This window comes from Telmatherina bonti (genome assembly GCF_933228915.1).
Source record: "Telmatherina bonti genome assembly, chromosome: 3".
Classification (NCBI taxonomy): Eukaryota; Metazoa; Chordata; class Actinopteri; order Atheriniformes; family Telmatherinidae; genus Telmatherina; species Telmatherina bonti.
This window is the reverse complement of record NC_136621.1, coordinates 44819466-44837516: the sequence shown is the minus strand read 5'-3', so window position 1 is coordinate 44837516 and position 18051 is coordinate 44819466. Positions and strand designations below refer to the sequence as shown.

At 48.6% G+C, this 18051-nt stretch overlaps 1 protein-coding gene across 1 annotated transcript in view; it reads right to left on the bottom strand.

Annotated features, from left to right (window-relative positions):
• The window catches only part of LOC306774296 (son of sevenless homolog 1-like), a gene marked incomplete at both ends in the record, with an annotated part of 49098 nt that overhangs the window by 1071 nt on the left and 29976 nt on the right, over nucleotides 1–18051 (bottom strand). Inside the window, 8 exons of the mRNA XM_079264296.1 lie at nucleotides 572–748; nucleotides 2088–2215; nucleotides 3631–3729; nucleotides 3885–3995; nucleotides 4069–4212; nucleotides 4288–4497; nucleotides 7649–7813; nucleotides 7893–8024. Of these exons, the coding sequence (XP_079120422.1) occupies nucleotides 572–748; nucleotides 2088–2215; nucleotides 3631–3729; nucleotides 3885–3995; nucleotides 4069–4212; nucleotides 4288–4497; nucleotides 7649–7813; nucleotides 7893–8024 (1166 nt within the window). The remainder of the gene's footprint in view (nucleotides 1–571; nucleotides 749–2087; nucleotides 2216–3630; nucleotides 3730–3884; nucleotides 3996–4068; nucleotides 4213–4287; nucleotides 4498–7648; nucleotides 7814–7892; nucleotides 8025–18051) is intronic.

Below are 18051 nucleotides of genomic sequence, written 5' to 3'. Positions count from 1 at the left end.
TGGGGGACTTCAATGCTCACGTGGCCAATGACAGTGAGACCTGGAGGGGAGTGATTGGGAGGCATGGTCCCCCCCCTCTGAACCCAAATGGTGTTTTGTTATTGGACTTCTGTGCTCATCATGGATTGTCCATAACGAACACCATGTTCCAGCATAAGAGTGTCCATATGTACACCTGGCATCAGGATTCCCTGGGCCGCAGTTCCATGATGGATTTTGTAGTTGTATCGTCGGACCTGCGGCCACATGCCTTGGACACTCGGGTGAAGAGGGGGGCGGAGCTTCAACTGATCACCACCTGGTGGTGAGTTGGCTCAGATGGTGGGGGAGGAAGCCGGTCAGATGTGGCAGGCCCAAACTGCTGGGAACGTCTGGCTGAGTCCCCCGTCAGAGCGAGCTTCAACTCCCACCTTCAGCAGAGCTATATGTTGGGACATAAATTAGCAGAGCTACCGCTAAGGTTTACTCTGCTCTTACGTTATTCTGCTGCTCACTGTAACGTTAGTAGTAGTTGGGAGACGCAGAGTACTGGTATGTTTATTACAATTTCGGAAGAGCTTTCTGCATTTACCTTTGACACATGTTTTCTGTCCGGATCTTCTCACACTGGAAAACCTTTCCTCTCACTCTCCAGTGTGAGGATAGCTTCTTCTTCGGAGGCTCGGTCTCTGCCGCGTAACCAATCAGAGGACGGGGTAAATAGCGCAGGAAGCAGTCGGCAGGAGAGAGAGGCGCGGCTGCATCTGAGCTGAAAAACCCCAGTTTTAAATTGATTTCTTCATATTGGCCGGTTGGATTTTTAAAAAAAAAAGGCCGATACCGATATACGGAAATGTGCCAAATATTGGCGCCGATAATCGGTCGACCTCTGCGCTATACCCTCTCTGGGGTCCTGGAGGGGGCATGGGAGTTTGCCCAACCAGTCTACATGTGCTTTGTGGACCTAGAGAAGGCATTCGACCGTGTCCCCCGGGGGCTCCTGTGTGGGTTACTACAGGAGTATGGGATACCGGACCCCCTTGTAAGGGCTGTCCGGTCCCTGTACGACAGGTGTCAGAGCTTGGTCCACATTGCCGGTAGTAAGTTGGATTAGTTTCCGGTGAGGGTTGGACTCCGCCAAGGCCGCCCTTTATCACCGATTCTGTTCATAACTTATATGGACATAATTTCTAGGTGCAGCCGAGGTGTTGAGGGGATCCGACTTGGTGGCCTCAGGATTGGGTCCCTGCTTTTTGCGGATGACGTGGTCCTGTTGGCTTCATCTGGTCGTGATCTCCAGCTCTCACTTGAGCGATTCGCGGCCGAGTGTGAAGCGGCTGGGATGAGAATCAGCACCTCCAGATCTGAGACCATGGTCCTCAGCCGGAATAGGGTGGATTGCCCTCTCCGGGTCGGGAGTCAGGTCCTGCCTCAAGTGGAGGAGTTTAAATATCTCGGGGTCTTGTTCACGAGTGAGGGAATGATGGAGCGCGAGATCGACAGACGGATCGGTGCGGCGTCTGCAGTAATGCGGACTCTGCGCCGGTCTGTCGTGGTGAAGAAGGAGCTGAGCCAGAAGGCGAAGCTCTCCATTTATCAGTCGATCTACGTTCCTACCCTCACCTATGGTCATGAGCTGTGGGTCGTGACCGAAAGAAGGAGATCTCGTATACAGGCGGCTGAAATGGGTTTCCTCCGCAGGGTGGCCGGGCTCTCCCTTAGAGATAGGGTGAGGAGCTCGGTCATCCAGGAGGAGATCAGAGTAGAGCCGCTGCTCCTCCGCATCGAGAGGAACCAGTTGAGGTGGCTCGGGCATCTGGTCAGGATGCCTCCTGGACCTCCCTGGTGAGGTGTTCCAGGCACGTCCCTCTGGGAGGAGACCCCGGGGAAGACCCAGGACACGCTGGAGGGATTATATCTCTCGGCTGGCCTGGGAACGCCTCGGGATCCCCCCGCAGAGTTGGTAAATGTGGGTGGGGAGAGGGAAGTCTGGGCTTCCCTGCTTAGGCTGCTGCTCCCGCGACCCGACCCCGGGTAAGCAGCATGAAGATGGATGGATGTTTATATCCAGGTGTTGACATGACGGTGTTTACAGGTGTGCTACGTACCTGAGCCTCCTCTTGGCAAGGCTCCTGGAGCAGATCCTCTCCATGCTGCTCTGCAGGTTCAGTAGAGCTGTGATGGCCTGCTTTAGACAATCTTTGTCCTCCTCATCCTCACTCTTCTCCTCCAGTTGCTACGGAAACATAAAAGAACATCTGTAGGTGCTGTGCAGGTATCTATGTTATTCTAGACCAGGAAAGTCCAGAATCTGTCCTGGATGTTTCCTGAACCAGATTGCAGGAGCAGAACTGGACACCCCTGTCCAAGACCTGAACCAGGACCTGAGAACAGCAGCTCTGACTGTCAGTGTTGTTTTAAGAGTCCAAGATGAAAACTGGATCAGAATAAAACTGAACCCCGACCCAACCCCCTGAGCTGTGAAATAATCTGCAGAACATGACTGGAGGAATTTCAGAGATTTAACTCAGCCAGGACAAAGAGGCTTAAACCACCTGACTGAAAAGTCCCAAACCAGGAGCAGTCCAACACGGTTCTGGTCGTTCTGGTCCAGAAAAGCAGGGTTTTGGTCTTGAAAAAACAGATCAATGAGGGGGTATTCCCCCCCCGAACAGTCCGGAGATCTCGGTGCAGTTAGAGGGGGTGTTTTGGAAAAGTTTGGTTTGGTTTGTGTACAACCTGAACTTAACTGAAGCGGACCGAACCTCGCAATGCGACGACGCTCCAACAGAAGAAGTTTATCATATCATTTATTCAGTGCAGCTGGGTTTTGCATTTTTAAAAAAATTCCTCTTTTTTTTCCTATTTTTGTGGACAAGAGTTTTTCAACACTGATCAGACGCTTTTATTGTGAAGTTCTGCCAAGTATTTGGAAACCTTGCGCTTCATGCCAGGAAGTTGTGGTGTCCCGCTCAGCCGCTGATATTTGGGTCCTTAATCCAACAAAAGTTGTCCGAAAACATCCTGTTGGCTTCTCTGAGACAATAATCTGCATCACTTTAAAGCAAGCAGACCCGTAGACAGTACGGTTGGTGTTCAGACGCCACGAAACGAGCCAGTACACTCTTTAAAGGTGGAGTATGTAAGATTTTCATAATAAATTAACTAAAAAAATAACTACAATCATAATTAGATAGTTTTTTTAAACATGTAGGTTCCAGTCTGTCCATATTTGATGTGTTATTAAATTACAAGTTTAATTAATGACAAAGACCCTTCTTGAATGTTTTCTGACCAGTAAAAAAAAAGTACATCTTTCCACCAGTAGGGGGAGTATAAGCCCATTTATTGCAGAGCGGCTCTGAGCTGCAGATCACAAGCGATTCCTGCCCTCATTGGAGCTGGAAGGAGGAGGGGTGAGTTTTACTCATTACTGCCAACCTGTGGTCGTTTGTGGACGGAGCAGTTTTGTGGTTTTGCTCACGACCTGGTGTTTGCCACCTGGTGGTGGAAAGAATCACCTTGAAATGACAGAAACATATTTGTCTGATCAATCATGTGTCTGATGATGAGATGGGTACGGGACAGAAAAGGTGTCAGGTGTTCAGGTGTAGGACAGGTGTGTAGCTACAGGACAGGTGTATGTCTCACCTTGAGGATGTCAAACAGGTGCAGGCAGTGGTAAACGGGGGACAGCAGCAGTTTGGGCAGGACATACTTCACAGCTTCTTCAAAACCTTCACAGATGGACTGCAGACAGAGACAAGTCCAGTTCATTGCCGTGCTTTTACCCAACGTTTACTCAACAAAGATCAGCGGCAGTTTGTTAACTACGGTCAGGACAGCATTGTAAATATCTAACAACCAATCAGGTCTGATGCTGGACGGCGGTGGGCGGGACCTACCTGAAGGTGGAAAGACGCTCTTGGTTTGGATACCTGAACCAGGAAGTTCTCGTGGAAGCCAGAACGCAGGATGTCCTGGGCATACGTCTCGTAGGGGTCAAAGGCCAACTCCTGCCAATCAGAACACACCTCACATAAAACCCAATAACCAATAATCAATCAATCCACCAACAGATGTACAAACCTCAGCCAGGTCCTCAAAGCAGCTCCCCACCAGAGGATGAGGACTTCCTTCATCCGTCATCTCCACCGTGTCCTCGATCAGACCCAGCAGCTTCACCGTCACCTCGTGGATGTCCAAGATCCGGCTGAAGACACTGTCCACGTCCTGCAGGACACCCGTCAATCACACCATCAGGGGATCAATCGCCTGATCACACACAGGCAGCCTGATTATACCTACGTGCTGGGAGAAGAGCATGTCGTTGGAGGTGAAGGGCTCCCTGAACACCTTGATGAGCAGGTAGAGCTGCCTCAGGTACAGCCGGCCATCGGCCATGAAGCTCCTCACCAGCTCGTAGTAACTCTGCTCCTCATTGGCCGACGGCTCCTCGTCCATGAGAGGGAAGCTGCTGATGTCATCCTCCTCCTGATGGAACATATCCATCAGCACCTGCACAGGTAAACACCCACAGCGCACAGGTAAACACCCACAGCGCACAGGTAAACACCCACAGCGCACAGGTAAACACCCACAGCGCACAGGTAAACACCCACAGCGCACAGGTACACACCCACAGCGCACAGGTACACACCCACAGCGCACAGGTACACACACAGCGCACAGGTAAACACCCACAGCGCACAGGTACACACCCACAGCGCACAGGTACACACCCACAGCGCACAGGTACACACCCACAGCGCACAGGTACACACACAGCGCACAGGTAAACACACACAGCGCACAGGTAAACACCCACAGCGCACAGGTACACACCCACAGCGCACAGGTACACACCCACAGCGCACAGGTACACACACAGCGCACAGGTAAACACCCACAGCGCACAGGTAAACACCCACAGCGCACAGGTACACACCCACAGCGCACAGGTACACACACAGCGCACAGGTAAACACCCACAGCGCACAAGTAAACACCCACAGCGCACAGGTAAACACCCACAGCGCACAGGTACACACCCACAGCGCACAGGTACACACCCACAGCGCACAGGTAAACACCCACAGCGCACAGGTACACACCCACAGCGCACAGGTACACACCCACAGCGCACAGGTACACACCCACAGCGCACAGGTAAACACCCACAGCGCACAGGTACACACCCACAGCGCACAGGTACACACCCACAGCGCACAGGTACACACCCACAGCGCACAGGTAAACACCCACAGCGCACAGGTAAACAGAGAAACAGGAGGGTGTTTCAGTGTTTTATTTCTCTCATCCTTTGTGTGTGTTTTGGTGGTCTAACAATAAAATCATATATATCACGTGTCGGGAAAGAGACCTCGCTGGCACCACAAGTGAAAATATATGATATATATATAGCTAGTTAACATTATCTATGACCAGCTAAAGCTAGTTACCGTTATCTACGACCAGCTACAGCTAGTTACCGTTATCTACAGCCAGTTACAGCTAGTTACCGTTATCTACAAACAGCTAAAGCTAGTTACTGTTATCTACGGCCAGTTACAGCTAGTTACCGTTATCTACAAACAGCTAAAGCTAGCTACTGTTATCTACGGCCAGCTACAGCTAGTTACTGTTATCTACGGCCAGCTAAAGCTAGTTACTGTTATCTACGGCCAGCTAAAGCTAGTTACTGTTATCTACGACCAGCTAAAGCTAGTTACTGTTATCTCCGGCCAGCTACAGCTAGTTACTGTTATCTACGGCCAGTTACAGCTAATTACTGTTATCTACGGCCAGCTACAGCTAGTTACTGTTATCTACGGCCAGCTAAAGCTAGTTACTGTTATCTACGGCCAGTTACAGCTAGTTACTGTTATCTACGGCCAGCTACAGCTAGTTACTGTTATCTACGGCCAGTTACAGCTAGTTACCGTTATCTACGGCCAGCTACAGCTAGTTACTGTTATCTACGGCCAGCTAAAGCTAGTTACTGTTATCTACGGCCAGTTACAGCTAGTTACTGTTATCTACGCCCAACTACAGCTAGTTACCGTTATCTACGGCCAGCTACAGCTAATTACTGTTATCTACGGCCAGCTAAAGCTAGTTACTGTTATCTACGGCCAGCTACAGCTAGTTACTGTTATCTACGGCCAGTTACAGCTAGTTACTGTTATCTACTGCCAGTTACAGCTAGTTACTGTTATCTACGGCCAGCTACAGATAGTTACTGTTATCTACGGCCAGCTAAAGCTAGTTACTGTTATCTACGGCCAGTTACAGCTAGTTACTGTTATCTACGGCCAGTTACAGCTAGTTACTGTTATCTACGGCCAGCTAAAGCTAGTTACTGTTATCTACGGCCAGTTACAGCTAGTTACTGTTATCTACGGCCAGCTACAGCTAGTTACTGTTATCTACGGCCAGTTACAGCAAGTTACTGTTATCTACGACCAGTTACAGCTAGTTACTGTTATCTACGCCAAACTACAGCTAGTTACTGTTATCTACGGCCAGTTACAGCTAGTTACTGTTATCTACGGCCAGCTACAGCTAGTTACTGTTATCTACGGCCATCTACAGCTAGTTACTGTTATCTATGACCAGCTTCGGCTAGTTACTGTTATCTACGGCCAGCTAAAGCTAGTTACCGTTATCTACGGCCTTCTACAGCTAGTTACTGTTATCTATGACCAGCTTCGGCTAGTTACTGTTATCTACGGCCAGCTAAAGCTAGTTACCGTTATCTACGGCCATCTACAGCTAGTTACTGTTATCTATGACCAGCTTCGGCTAGTTACTGTTATCTACGGCCAGCTAAAGCTAGTTACCGTTATCTACGGCCATCTACAGCTAGTTACTGTTATCTACGGCCAGCTATAGCTAGTTACTGTTATCTACGGCCAGCTAAAGCTAGTTACTGTTATCTACGGCCAGCTAAAGCTAGTTACTGTTATCTACGGCCAGTTACAGCAAGTTACTGTTATCTACGACCAGTTACAGCTAGTTACTGTTATCTACGCCCAACTACAGCTAGTTACTGTTATCTACGGCCAGTTACAGCTAGTTACTGTTATCTACGGCCAGCTACAGCTAGTTACTGTTATCTACGACCAGCTACACCTAGTTACTGTTATCTACGACCAGCTACAGCTAGTTACCGTTATCTACGACCAGCTACAGCTAGTTACCGTTATCTACGGCCATCTACAGCTAGTTACTGTTATCTACGACCAGCTTCGGCTAGTTACTGTTATCTACGACCAGCTTCGGCTAGTTACTGTTATCTACGGCCAGCTAAAGCTAGTTACCGTTATCTACGGCCATCTACAGCTAGTTACTGTTATCTATGACCAGCTTCGGCTAGTTACTGTTATCTACGGCCAGCTAAAGCTAGTTACCGTTATCTACGGCCATCTACAGCTAGTTACTGTTATCTACGACCAGCTTCGGCTAGTTACTGTTATCTACGGCCAGTTAGCCAGATAGCATGTGTAGCTTAGTGTAGCTAACTTTACTTATCAACAGCAAATTGTGGCAACAAAGCTATTCCCACAATGCATTGTTTATTTCTTGCCATCCACAAACCGTGTTGACATGCAAGTCATGTGACCATTGGCAGAACTTGCGAATGGTCTTGCTGAGTATCGCTTCCCACCTTGTCAGCACACATGGCTACAGTGATGTCCTGCTTGGTGATGTCATAGTGTCGGATGTTCCTGACGTAGTTTCCCGCCAGTTTCAGGATGTCGGCAGCAATGTACTCCAACACGGCGACCATGTACACCGACACCTGGTGGTCAATCTTGTAGCCTAGAACCTCCTGAACACAAAGCATGATAGGAAAACAGAGTCAAAGTCCTGATGATGAGGAGGAAGGATGAAGATCAACAGCTGACTACCTTCAGCAGGGGGTGGATCTTGTCCACTGGCAAAGCCAGCGGGTTCCTCCTCTTCCTCTTTTCAATGGCGCCCTGAGCATCGGAGATCGCCCACTTATCAATCGGATGAGGAAAACTCTTTTGGACCCGTTCCTGAAGGACACAGAAAAAACTGGGTCCAACTGGGAAAGATTCCCAGTCACAACTGGTCTTAACATCCAATCCAAACTAGTCCACATATCTGTTCCAAACAGGTCCAAACTGGTCTAAATATATGTTCCAAACTGGTCTAAATAAATCAGGTCCAAACTGGTCTAAATAAATCAGGTCGAAACTGGTCTAAATAAATCGGTTCCAAAGTGGTCTAAATAAATCCAGTCCAAACTGGTCTAAAAATATCGGTTCCAAAGTGGTCTAAATAAATCAGGTCCAAAGTGGTCTAAATATATCCAGTCTAAACTGGTCTAAATATATCTGGTCCAAACTGTTCTAAATAAATCTGGCCAAAACTGGTCTAAAATCACCTCCGAACTGGTCTAAAGAAATCAGGTCCAAACTAGTCTAAATATATCTGGTCCAAACTGGTCTAAATAAATCAGGTCCAAAGTGGTCTAAATATATCCAGTCCAAACTGGTCTAAAAATATCGGTTCCAAAGTGGTCTAAATAAATCAGGTCCAAAGTGGTCTAAATATATCCAGTCTAAACTGGTCTAAATATATCTGGTCCAAACTGTTCTAAATAAATCTGGCCAAAACTGGTCTAAAATCACGTCCGAACTGGTCTAAATAAATCAGGTCCAAAGTGGTCTAAATAAATCAGGTCCAAACTGGTCTAAATATATCTGGTCCAAACTGGTCTAAATAAATCAGGTCCAAAGTGGTCTAAATATATCCAGTCTAAACTGGTCTAAATATAGCTGGTCCAAATTGGTCTAAACATATCTGGTCCAAACTGTTCTAAATAAATCTGGCCTGAACTGGTCTAAAATCAGGTCCGAACTGGTCTAAATAAATCAGGTCCATACTGGTCTAACTATATCTGTTCCAAACTGGTCTAAATAAATCAGGTCCAAATTGGTCTGAATTAATCAGGTCCAAACTGGTCTGAATTAATCAGGTCCAAACTGGTCTAAACATGTCCAGTGCCAAACTGGTCTAAATATATCTGGTCCAAAGTGTCCTAAATATATCTGGTCCAAAGTGTCCTAAATATATCTGGTCCAAACTGGTCTAAATATATCTGGTCCAAACTGGTCTAAATATATCTGGTCCAAACTGGTCTAAATATATCTGGTCCAAACTGGTCTAAATATATCTGGTCCAAACTGGTCTAAATATATCTGGTCCAAACTGGTCTAAATATATCTGGTCCAAACTGGTCTAAATAAATCAGGTCCAAACTGGTCTGAATTAATCAGGTCCAAACTGGTCTAAACATGTCTGTGCCAAACTGGTCTAAATATATCTGGTCCAAACTGGTCTAAATAAATCAGGTCCAAACTGGTCTAAATAAATCAGGTCCAAACTGGTCTGAATAAATCAGGTCCAAACTGGTCTGAATTAATCAGGTCCAAACTGGTCTAAACATGTCTGTGCCAAACTGGTCTAAATATATCTGGTCCAAAGTGTCCTAAATATATCTGGTCCAAACTGGTCCAAATATATCGGTTCCAAAGTGGTCTAAATATATCTGGTCCAAAGTGGTCTAAATATTTCCAGTCTAAACTGGTCTAAATATAGCTGGTCCAAATTGGTCTAAACATATCTGGTCCAAACTGTTCTAAATAAATCTGGCCTAAACTGGTCTAAAATCAGGTCCGAACTGGTCTAAATAAATCAGGTCCAAAGTGGTCTAAATAAATCAGGTCCAAACTGGTCTAAATATATGTGGTCCAAACTGGTCTAAAATCAGGTCCAAAGTGGTCTAAATAAATCAGGTCCATACTGGTCTAACTATATCTGTTCCAAACTGGTCTAAATATATCTGTTCCAAACTGGTCTAAATATATCTGGTCCAAACTGGTCTAAATATATCGGTTCCAAAGTGGTCTAAATAAATCAGGTCCATACTGGTCTAACTATATCTGTTCCAAACTGGTCTAACTATATCTGTTCCAAACTGGTCTAACTATATCTGTTCCAAACTGGTCTAAATATATCTGTTCCAAACTGGTCTAAATATATCTGGTCCAAACTGGTCTAAATATATCGGTTCCAAAGTGGTCTAAATAAATCAGGTCCATACTGGTCTAACTATATCTGTTCCAAACTGGTCTAAATATATCTGGTCCAAACTGGTCTAAATATATCGGTTCCAAACTGGTCTAAATATATGTGGTCCAAACTGGTCTAAAATCAGGTCCAAAGTGGTCTAAATAAATCAGGTCCATACTGGTCTAACTATATCTGTTCCAAACTGGTCTAACTATATCTGTTCCAAACTGGTCTAACTATATCTGTTCCAAACTGGTCTAACTATATCTGTTCCAAACTGGTCTAAATATATCTGGTCCAAACTGGTCTAAATAAATCAGGTCCACATTTGTCTTTCAACTGGCATAAATGTTCAATCCAAACCAGTTCATGACTGCATATGCGGTCAGGTTCTGTCTAAATATCTATTCCTAACTATTATACATATATAGATAATGGTGGAACCCATGTAACTGGTAGAACTGGTAATACTAAATAACCATGTTAAACCGGTCAGCTGATCTTGATTGTAATTGGTTGTTTCCTACAGCGGGATGAACTCGACAGTCACCAAACAGCAAACACAGAGGCCCTAGGTGGAGGGGAGTAAGGTACTGGGGGCGGGGCATGTTGAAAAGGCGGTGCATGTCAAGGGGCAGTTATATTAAAGGGGCGGGCATCTGAACATGTAATCATATTAAACGGGCGTGGCATCTTTAGGGGCGGAGCATATGAAAAGGTGGATATACTAGAGGCTGGACACATTAAGGGAAGGGTTAAAAAAAAATAAATAAAGGGAACACTTAAACAACACGATGTAACTCCAAGTCAACCAGACTTCTGTGAAATGGAACTGTCCACTTTGGAAGCAACACTGATTGACAATCAGTTCCACATGCTGTTGTGCAAATCTAATAGACAACAGGTGGAAATTATAGACAACTGGCAAGACACACCCAATAAAGGAGTGGTTCTGCAGGTGGTGACCACAGACCACTTCTCAGTTCCGATGCTTTCTGGCTGATGTTTTGGTCACTTCTGAGGACATCTGGGACATCATGTCTCACTCCATCCACCAACGCCAAGTTGCAAAAAAAAAAAAAAAAGTATTTAATTAAAATATTTCATTTATTTAGATCTACAACATGTTACTTTAGTGTTCCCTTTACTTTTGAGCAGTGTATTAAAAGGGCGGGGTACATGAAGGGGTGGGTACATGAAGGGGTGGGTACATGAAGGGGCGGGGTACATGAAGGGGTGGGTACATGAAGGGGCGGGGTACATGAAGGGGCGGGGTACATGAAGGGGTGGGGTACATGAAGAGGCGGGGTACATGAAGGGGTGGGGTACATGAAGGGGTGGGGTACATGAAGGGGTGGGTACATGAAGGGGTGGGGTACATGAAGGGGTGGGTACATGAAGGGGTGGGTACATGAAGGGGCGGGGTACATGAAGGGGTGGGTACATGAAGGGGCGGGGTACATGAAGGGGCGGGGTACATGAAGGGGCGGGGTACATGAAGGGGCGGGGTACATGAAGAGGCGGGGTACATGAAGGGGTGGGTACATGAAGGGGTGGGGTACATGAAGGGGTGGGGTACATGAAGGGGTGGGTACATGAAGGGGTGGGGTACATGAAGGGACGGGTACATGAAGGGGTGGGTACATGAAGGGGTGGGTACATGAAGGGGTGGGTACATGAAGGGGTGGGTACATGAAGGGGTGGGGTACATGAAGGGGTGGGTACATGAAGGGGTGGGGTACATGAAGGGGTGGGTACATGAAGGGGTGGGGTACATGAAGGGGTGGGTACATGAAGGGGTGGGGTACATGAAGGGGTGGGTACATGAAGGGGCGGGGTACATGAAGGGGTGGGTACATGAAGGGGCGGGGTACATGAAGGGGCGGGGTACATGAAGGGGTGGGTACATGAAGGGGTGGGTACATGAAGGGGTGGGTACATGAAGGGGTGGGGTACATGAAGGGGTGGGTACATGAAGGGGTGGGTACATGAAGGGGTGGGGTACATGAAGGGGTGGGTACATGAAGGGGCGGGGTACATGAAGGGGTGGGTACATGAAGGGGTGGGTACATGAAGGGGCGGGGTACATGAAGGGGTGGGTACATGAAGGGGTGGGGTACATGAAGGGGCGGGGTACATGAAGGGGCGGGGTACATGAAGGGGCGGGTACATGAAGGGGTGGGTACATGAAGGGGTGGGTACATGAAGGGGCGGGGTACATGAAGGGGTGGGGTACATGAAGGGGCGGGGTACATGAAGGGGCGGGGTACATGAAGGGGCGGGGTACATGAAGGGGCGGGAGTGAAAAACCAACAGAATACTGCTGGCCTTTCCAAACAGCACCTCATTATCTGACTGCAGCCTCCATCAGCTGAGTAAAGCAGTTAGAACATATAGTAGAAAATGGAAACTTTCTGCCATTTGATGCAATTTCTTCACGGTATGAATTCAGCAGCACCAAATTCTTAGAATACCACCAACTTAAATCTATTATAAGTAAGAAATACACCACTGATCAACTAAACTTACAGTTACCTATCAGGGTTGCAGAATTCTTAAATCTTAAGGCCCCGAAGCTTCTATCCAAAATATACAGATTACTATTGAAGCTAGAAGATTCCATCTCTCTCCCAACTTCTAAATGGGAAGCAGACTTATCCAGTAACTTCAATCAAAATGAATGGTCACAAATCTGCTCAAACACATTCAGAATGACTAAGAATTCCAACATGCAATTAATACAATTCAAAATTCTACACAGAACTCATTATACGGGACACAGGATGTTCAAGATGGGTCTGTTACACTCACATATCTGTTCACACTGTACTGACAACATGATTGACAGCTACTACCATGCCTTATGGTCTTGTCCACCTGTCCAGAGATTCTGGCTCCAGGTATGTAAAGATCTGTCAGACTGGTTTATATGTAATATCCCTGCAAACCCCAAACTGGGCCTCTTGAGTCACTTAGGTGAAAATTACAGGGTTTAATTTAGCAAAACCAATCCTCAGCAGCCTGTGCATTGCAAAGAAAACTATCCTTGTGAACTGGAAAAGCAAACAGAATCTGTGTATCCAGCAGTTTAGAAATCTCTTATTAGATCACATCAGTGTCGAGATGATGTCTGCCTCCTCAAGGGATCAGTCAGCTGGATTTCACTCTCTCTGGTCCCCTGTGATCAGCTCCATCACTTAGTATGGGGGGAGAATGTGACCTTATTGCTCGGGGTTGGTGGCCGGTTGGGGTTCTCTGGGGGCTGTGGGTCTGTGGTGGGCTCCTGGGGGGGGATTTTGACTGCTCCACTGCTGGGGTTGCTAGGTTTCTAGCCCTACGGTGGACCTGGATGGGCCAGCGGCTGGAGTTGCCGCGCGGCGGTGGGGCGAGGTCGCTGGCGGGGGATGGGTTGGCGGGCGTGACTCCGTAACGGGCGCCTGTGCCGCCGCGGGGTGGGCTGGGCGGGGTCCCGGGCTCCGGTGCCCGGGGTTGTCCCCTGTCTCTTGGGGGTGGGGGGTCGGCTTGTGCCGGGGGGGGGGCTGGGCTGACCTGGACCTGCCGCTGCGGCGGCGGGCAGGTACGTGCTCTGGTGCCTGGTTGCGACCCTGGGACTTGGGGAGGGGGGGGTGTTTGATAGTATGGATGGGATGTGTGTGTGTGGAGGGGTGTGTGTTGAGGACTGGTGGCGGTACATAGGTGTGTGGATGTGTGTGGGTGGGGAAGTGTGATGATGCGTGTGTGGGGGGGAGTGGCGGTGGTGCATGTATACAGGTGTGTGGGTGTGGGGGGGGGGTCTGTGTGTGTGTGTGGGTGTGGGGGGGCGATGGGCAGGGGTGTATGTATGGGGGAGTGGGTGGTGCATGTGTGTGATGGGTTGGTGGATAAGTGTAGATGTGATGGATGGGGGGGGAGATTTGGATGTGACGTGGGGGTCAGGAGGAGGGTTTTAAGGGTGGGCTGAATGTGTGGCTGGGTGGACCTGAATGTGTCGGGAAGTGTGTGTGTGTGTGTGTGTGTGGGTGTAGGTGTGTGTGCTGAGACAGTGGCGGATGTGTGTGAAAGTGCCGATTCCCCTTCTGCCGCCCCTCCTCTTCTCTGTCCTCATGCCCCCCTTCTGCCGCCCCTCCTCTTCTCTGTCCTCATGCCCCCCTTCTGCCGCCCCTCCTCTTCTCTGTCCTCATGCCCCCCTTCTGCCGCCCCTCCTCTTCTCTGTCCTCATGCCCCCCTTCTGCCGCCCCTCCTCTTCTCTGTCCTCATGCCCCCCCCTTCTGCCGCCCCTCCTCTTCTCTGTCCTCATGCCCCCCTTCTGTCGCCCCTCCTCTTCTCTGTCCTCGTGCCCCCCTTCTGCCGCCCCTCCTCTTCTCTGTCCTCGTGCCCCCCTTCTGCCGCCCCTCCTCTTCTCTGTCCTCGTGCCCCCCTTCTGCCGCCCCTCCTCTTCTCTGTCCTCATGCCCCCCTTCTGCCGCCCCTCCTCTTCTCTGCCCTCATGCCCCCCTTCTGCATGTGGTGAGTTGGTCCCCTCTTGGGTCGGTGATGACTCTCTGGTTAGAGTCGCCGAAGGCTCTGGTTACGGGGATGGCTGTCCCCGGCTTGTCCTGGTCCTTGGGGGGCCCTGGGAGGGGGGGCATGCCTAGTGCTGCTGGCAGCTCACTTTCCTCCAGACTTAAATCCCTCAACCCCTCTTCCTCCCCGCCCCCCATCACACACAGGCAGGGTATTGGGAGGTGTGCACGTGGCGCTGGGTGGTGAGAAAGGCCATCAAGGTGGTCTTGATCGCTGCACCCAGCCTCGACTCACCCCCAGTTTTAATTACACTTAGACACCAAACACCAAAACACTGACGACTCACATGATTAGGGGGGGGGGCATGCGGTGTATGGTGGGCGGGGCTGCTTAGGTGGTCCCTCTCCCAACACCGCGTGGCACTTCCCTCAATTTTAATTGCAACTAATACATACTTCACAATCAGTCATAAGCGGGGGGGGGGGAGGCAGGGGTCCTCTCATGCCCCTATTCTCAGGGCTTTACTGGGGGGGTGCTGGGTCGGCTGCATCTGTGGAGTGGTGGGGGGGACGCTGGGAGTGGTGGGCGGTAATTATGGGGGCCCTGATCGGGGCCATCCTGTCCTCTGCCCCCTCTTAGGTATCTCACATGGGACATGATGGAGGGGTGAGGTGAGGATGTGTGGGAGTGGGTGTATGGGGTTACAGATGGATGGTGGGATGGCTGGGGGGGGATTAGGGTTGGGGATATAGGTGGGTAGGGGGGTGAGGGGATAGGGATGTGTGCGGATGAGTAGGTGTGTGTGTGTGTGTGTGTGTGTGTGTGTGTGTGGAGGGGTATGTTGGTGGGTGGGTTGTATGTAATGGGGTGTGCCTGTGTTGGAGGGGGTGAGGGTGTCTGTGGGGGGGCTGTGGGTGGTGGAGGGGTGTTTGGTGGGGCATGTGTGGTTGGGTAGAAGTAGAGGGATGGGGTGGCGGGGTGTGAGCGTGTGTGGGGGGGGGGTGAGCGTGTGTGGGGGTGGGGAGGGGGGGAGGGGTGGGTTGGGGTTTGTGTGACTTGGTATGGGTGAGTGAGTAGAGGTGGGGTGGGGTTGTGTATGTGATGGGAGATGTGTGTGGATTGCGGAGGGGTGTGTGGATGGGGGCTGAGAGGGGAGTGCGTGTTGGGGGAGGGAGGGTATGCATGTATATGTGTGTGTGGTTTGGTGGGGGGGGGGGGGGGGGGGGTGTCCTGTACCCGGGGGCGCAGCTGGTGCACTGGGGTGCGACCTGGCTGCCACTAGGTGGCGGTCTGGGGATCCTGGTCCTCCGTCGGTGTGGGCTGGGCCCTCTGCCTGCGGGGGTGGGGGGCTGCTCTCGGGCTCTTGGGGCCCTGGGGCCTGCGCTCTGTCTGCCCTAGGTGGCCGGTGCCCGGCGGGATCGGCCCTTGCCGGCCTGGGCCTGCTGGGGCCTGTTCCCCCTGACTGCGGGGGACTCTGGTTGGGCACCTCCTTCGCCACCTCCTGGGCGGATGCATGGCTGGCTCTGGAGTGGGGGGGGTTGGGATCTGTACCTGGGGGTGACTGTCGGTTACCCGGGTCTCTGGGTTCTCCTGGCCTTCCTCTAGCTGTAGGCGGGCGGGGTCACATTGGCATGATCACTCTTCTCTAAACACGTTCCACTCTGAATGTTCTGCATGAATGTTCTGCATGTGTCACAGTCACTGAGTCATCCAGCAAGTTTATTCATTAACAGCAGGAAGCTCTCTTTCTGTCTTTCTGACTTAACTTGCTAGTTTCTGGTCCTCATGATTGTCATGGTTCTGTTCTCCACGAATCTAGAGTTGGCTTGTGTGGGTGTATATATTTATGTGTGTGGGTGGGTATGTGTGTGTACATATGTATGTATGTATATGTCTGTATGTATGTGCATGGATATGTATGTGTATATGTATGTATATGTATGTATGTTTGTGTGTATATATATGTATGTATGTATGTATATCTATCTATATATATGTATGTATGTATATACTGTATGTGCGAGTGTATATACATATATATGTAGGTGGGTATGATCTCTTTTTGTTTTTTATGTTCTCTTTTCTGTTCTCTTTTTGCCCCTTTCCTGTCCTTTCCGGTCAGGTCCAGCAGCATAAACTCTGTAACTAACTATTAACTATTTAATAGTTAGTTAATAATAATAGTTAATAATAGTTAACTATTATCCAAAGCAAATAGAAAAATAAAATAAGAATCAAGAAATACAAGGGGATCATTACATCTATAAAAGTTCCCCTTGGCAAAATAAATGTGCTCAGCAGAACACAGCATCCAGAACATCAGTCTGCTGCTTAAATGCTGGACAAGACAAAAAAAAAAAAAAAAAACTGGTTTCATCCAGTTTTCTCTGTTTTAAACTGGTTTAATCTGGTTTCACCTACTCTTGTCTGGTTTAAACTGGTCTTGTCTGGTTTAAACTGGTTTCACCTGGTATCATCTGTTTCAAACTGGTTTAATCTGGTTTAACTGGTCTTGTCTGGTTTAAACTGGTGTCACCTACTCTTGTCTGGTTTAAACTGGTCTTGTCTGGTTTAAACTGGTTTCACCTGGTATCGTCTGTTTCAAACTGGTTTAATCTGGTTAAACTGGTCTTGTCTGGTTTAAACTGGTTTCACCTGGTATCATCTGTTTCAAACTGGTTTAATCTGGTTTAACTGGTCTTGTCTGGTTTAAACTGGTTTCACCTGGTCTTGTCTGGTTTAAACTGGTTTCATCCGGTTTTTTTTGTTTTAAACTGTTTTAATCTGGTGTCACCTACTCTTGTCTGGTTTAAACTGGTCTTGTCTGGTTTAAACTGGTTTCACCTGGTATTGTCTGTTTCAAACTGGTTTAATCTGGTTAAACTGGTCTTGTCTGGTTTAAACTGGTTTCACCTGGTATCGTCTGTTTCAAACTGGTTTAATCTGGTTTAACTGGTCTTGTCTGGTTTAAACTGGTTTCACCTGGTCTTGTCTGGTTTAAACTGGTTTCACCTGGTCTTGTCAGGTTTAAACTGGCTTCACCTGGTCTTCTCTCGTCTAAACTGGTTTAAACTGGTTTCACCTGTTCTTGTCTGGTTTAAACTGGTTTCACCTCGTCTTGTATGGTTTAAACTGGTTTCACCTGGTCTTGTCAGGTTTAAACTGGCTTCACCTGGTCTTCTCTCGTCTAAACTGGTTTAAACTGGTGTCACCTAGTCTTGTCTGGTTTAAACTGGTTTCACCTCGTCTTGTATGGTTTAAACTGGTTTCATCTGGTCTTTTATGGTTTAAACTGGTTTCACCTGGTCTTGTCTGGTTTAAACTGGTTAACCTGGTCTTGTCTTATTTAAACTGGTTTCATCCGGTCTTGTCTAGCTTTAAACTGGTTTAAACTGGTTTCACCTGGTCTTGTGTGGCTTAAACTGGTTTCATCGGGTCTTGTCTGGTTTAAATTGGTTTAATG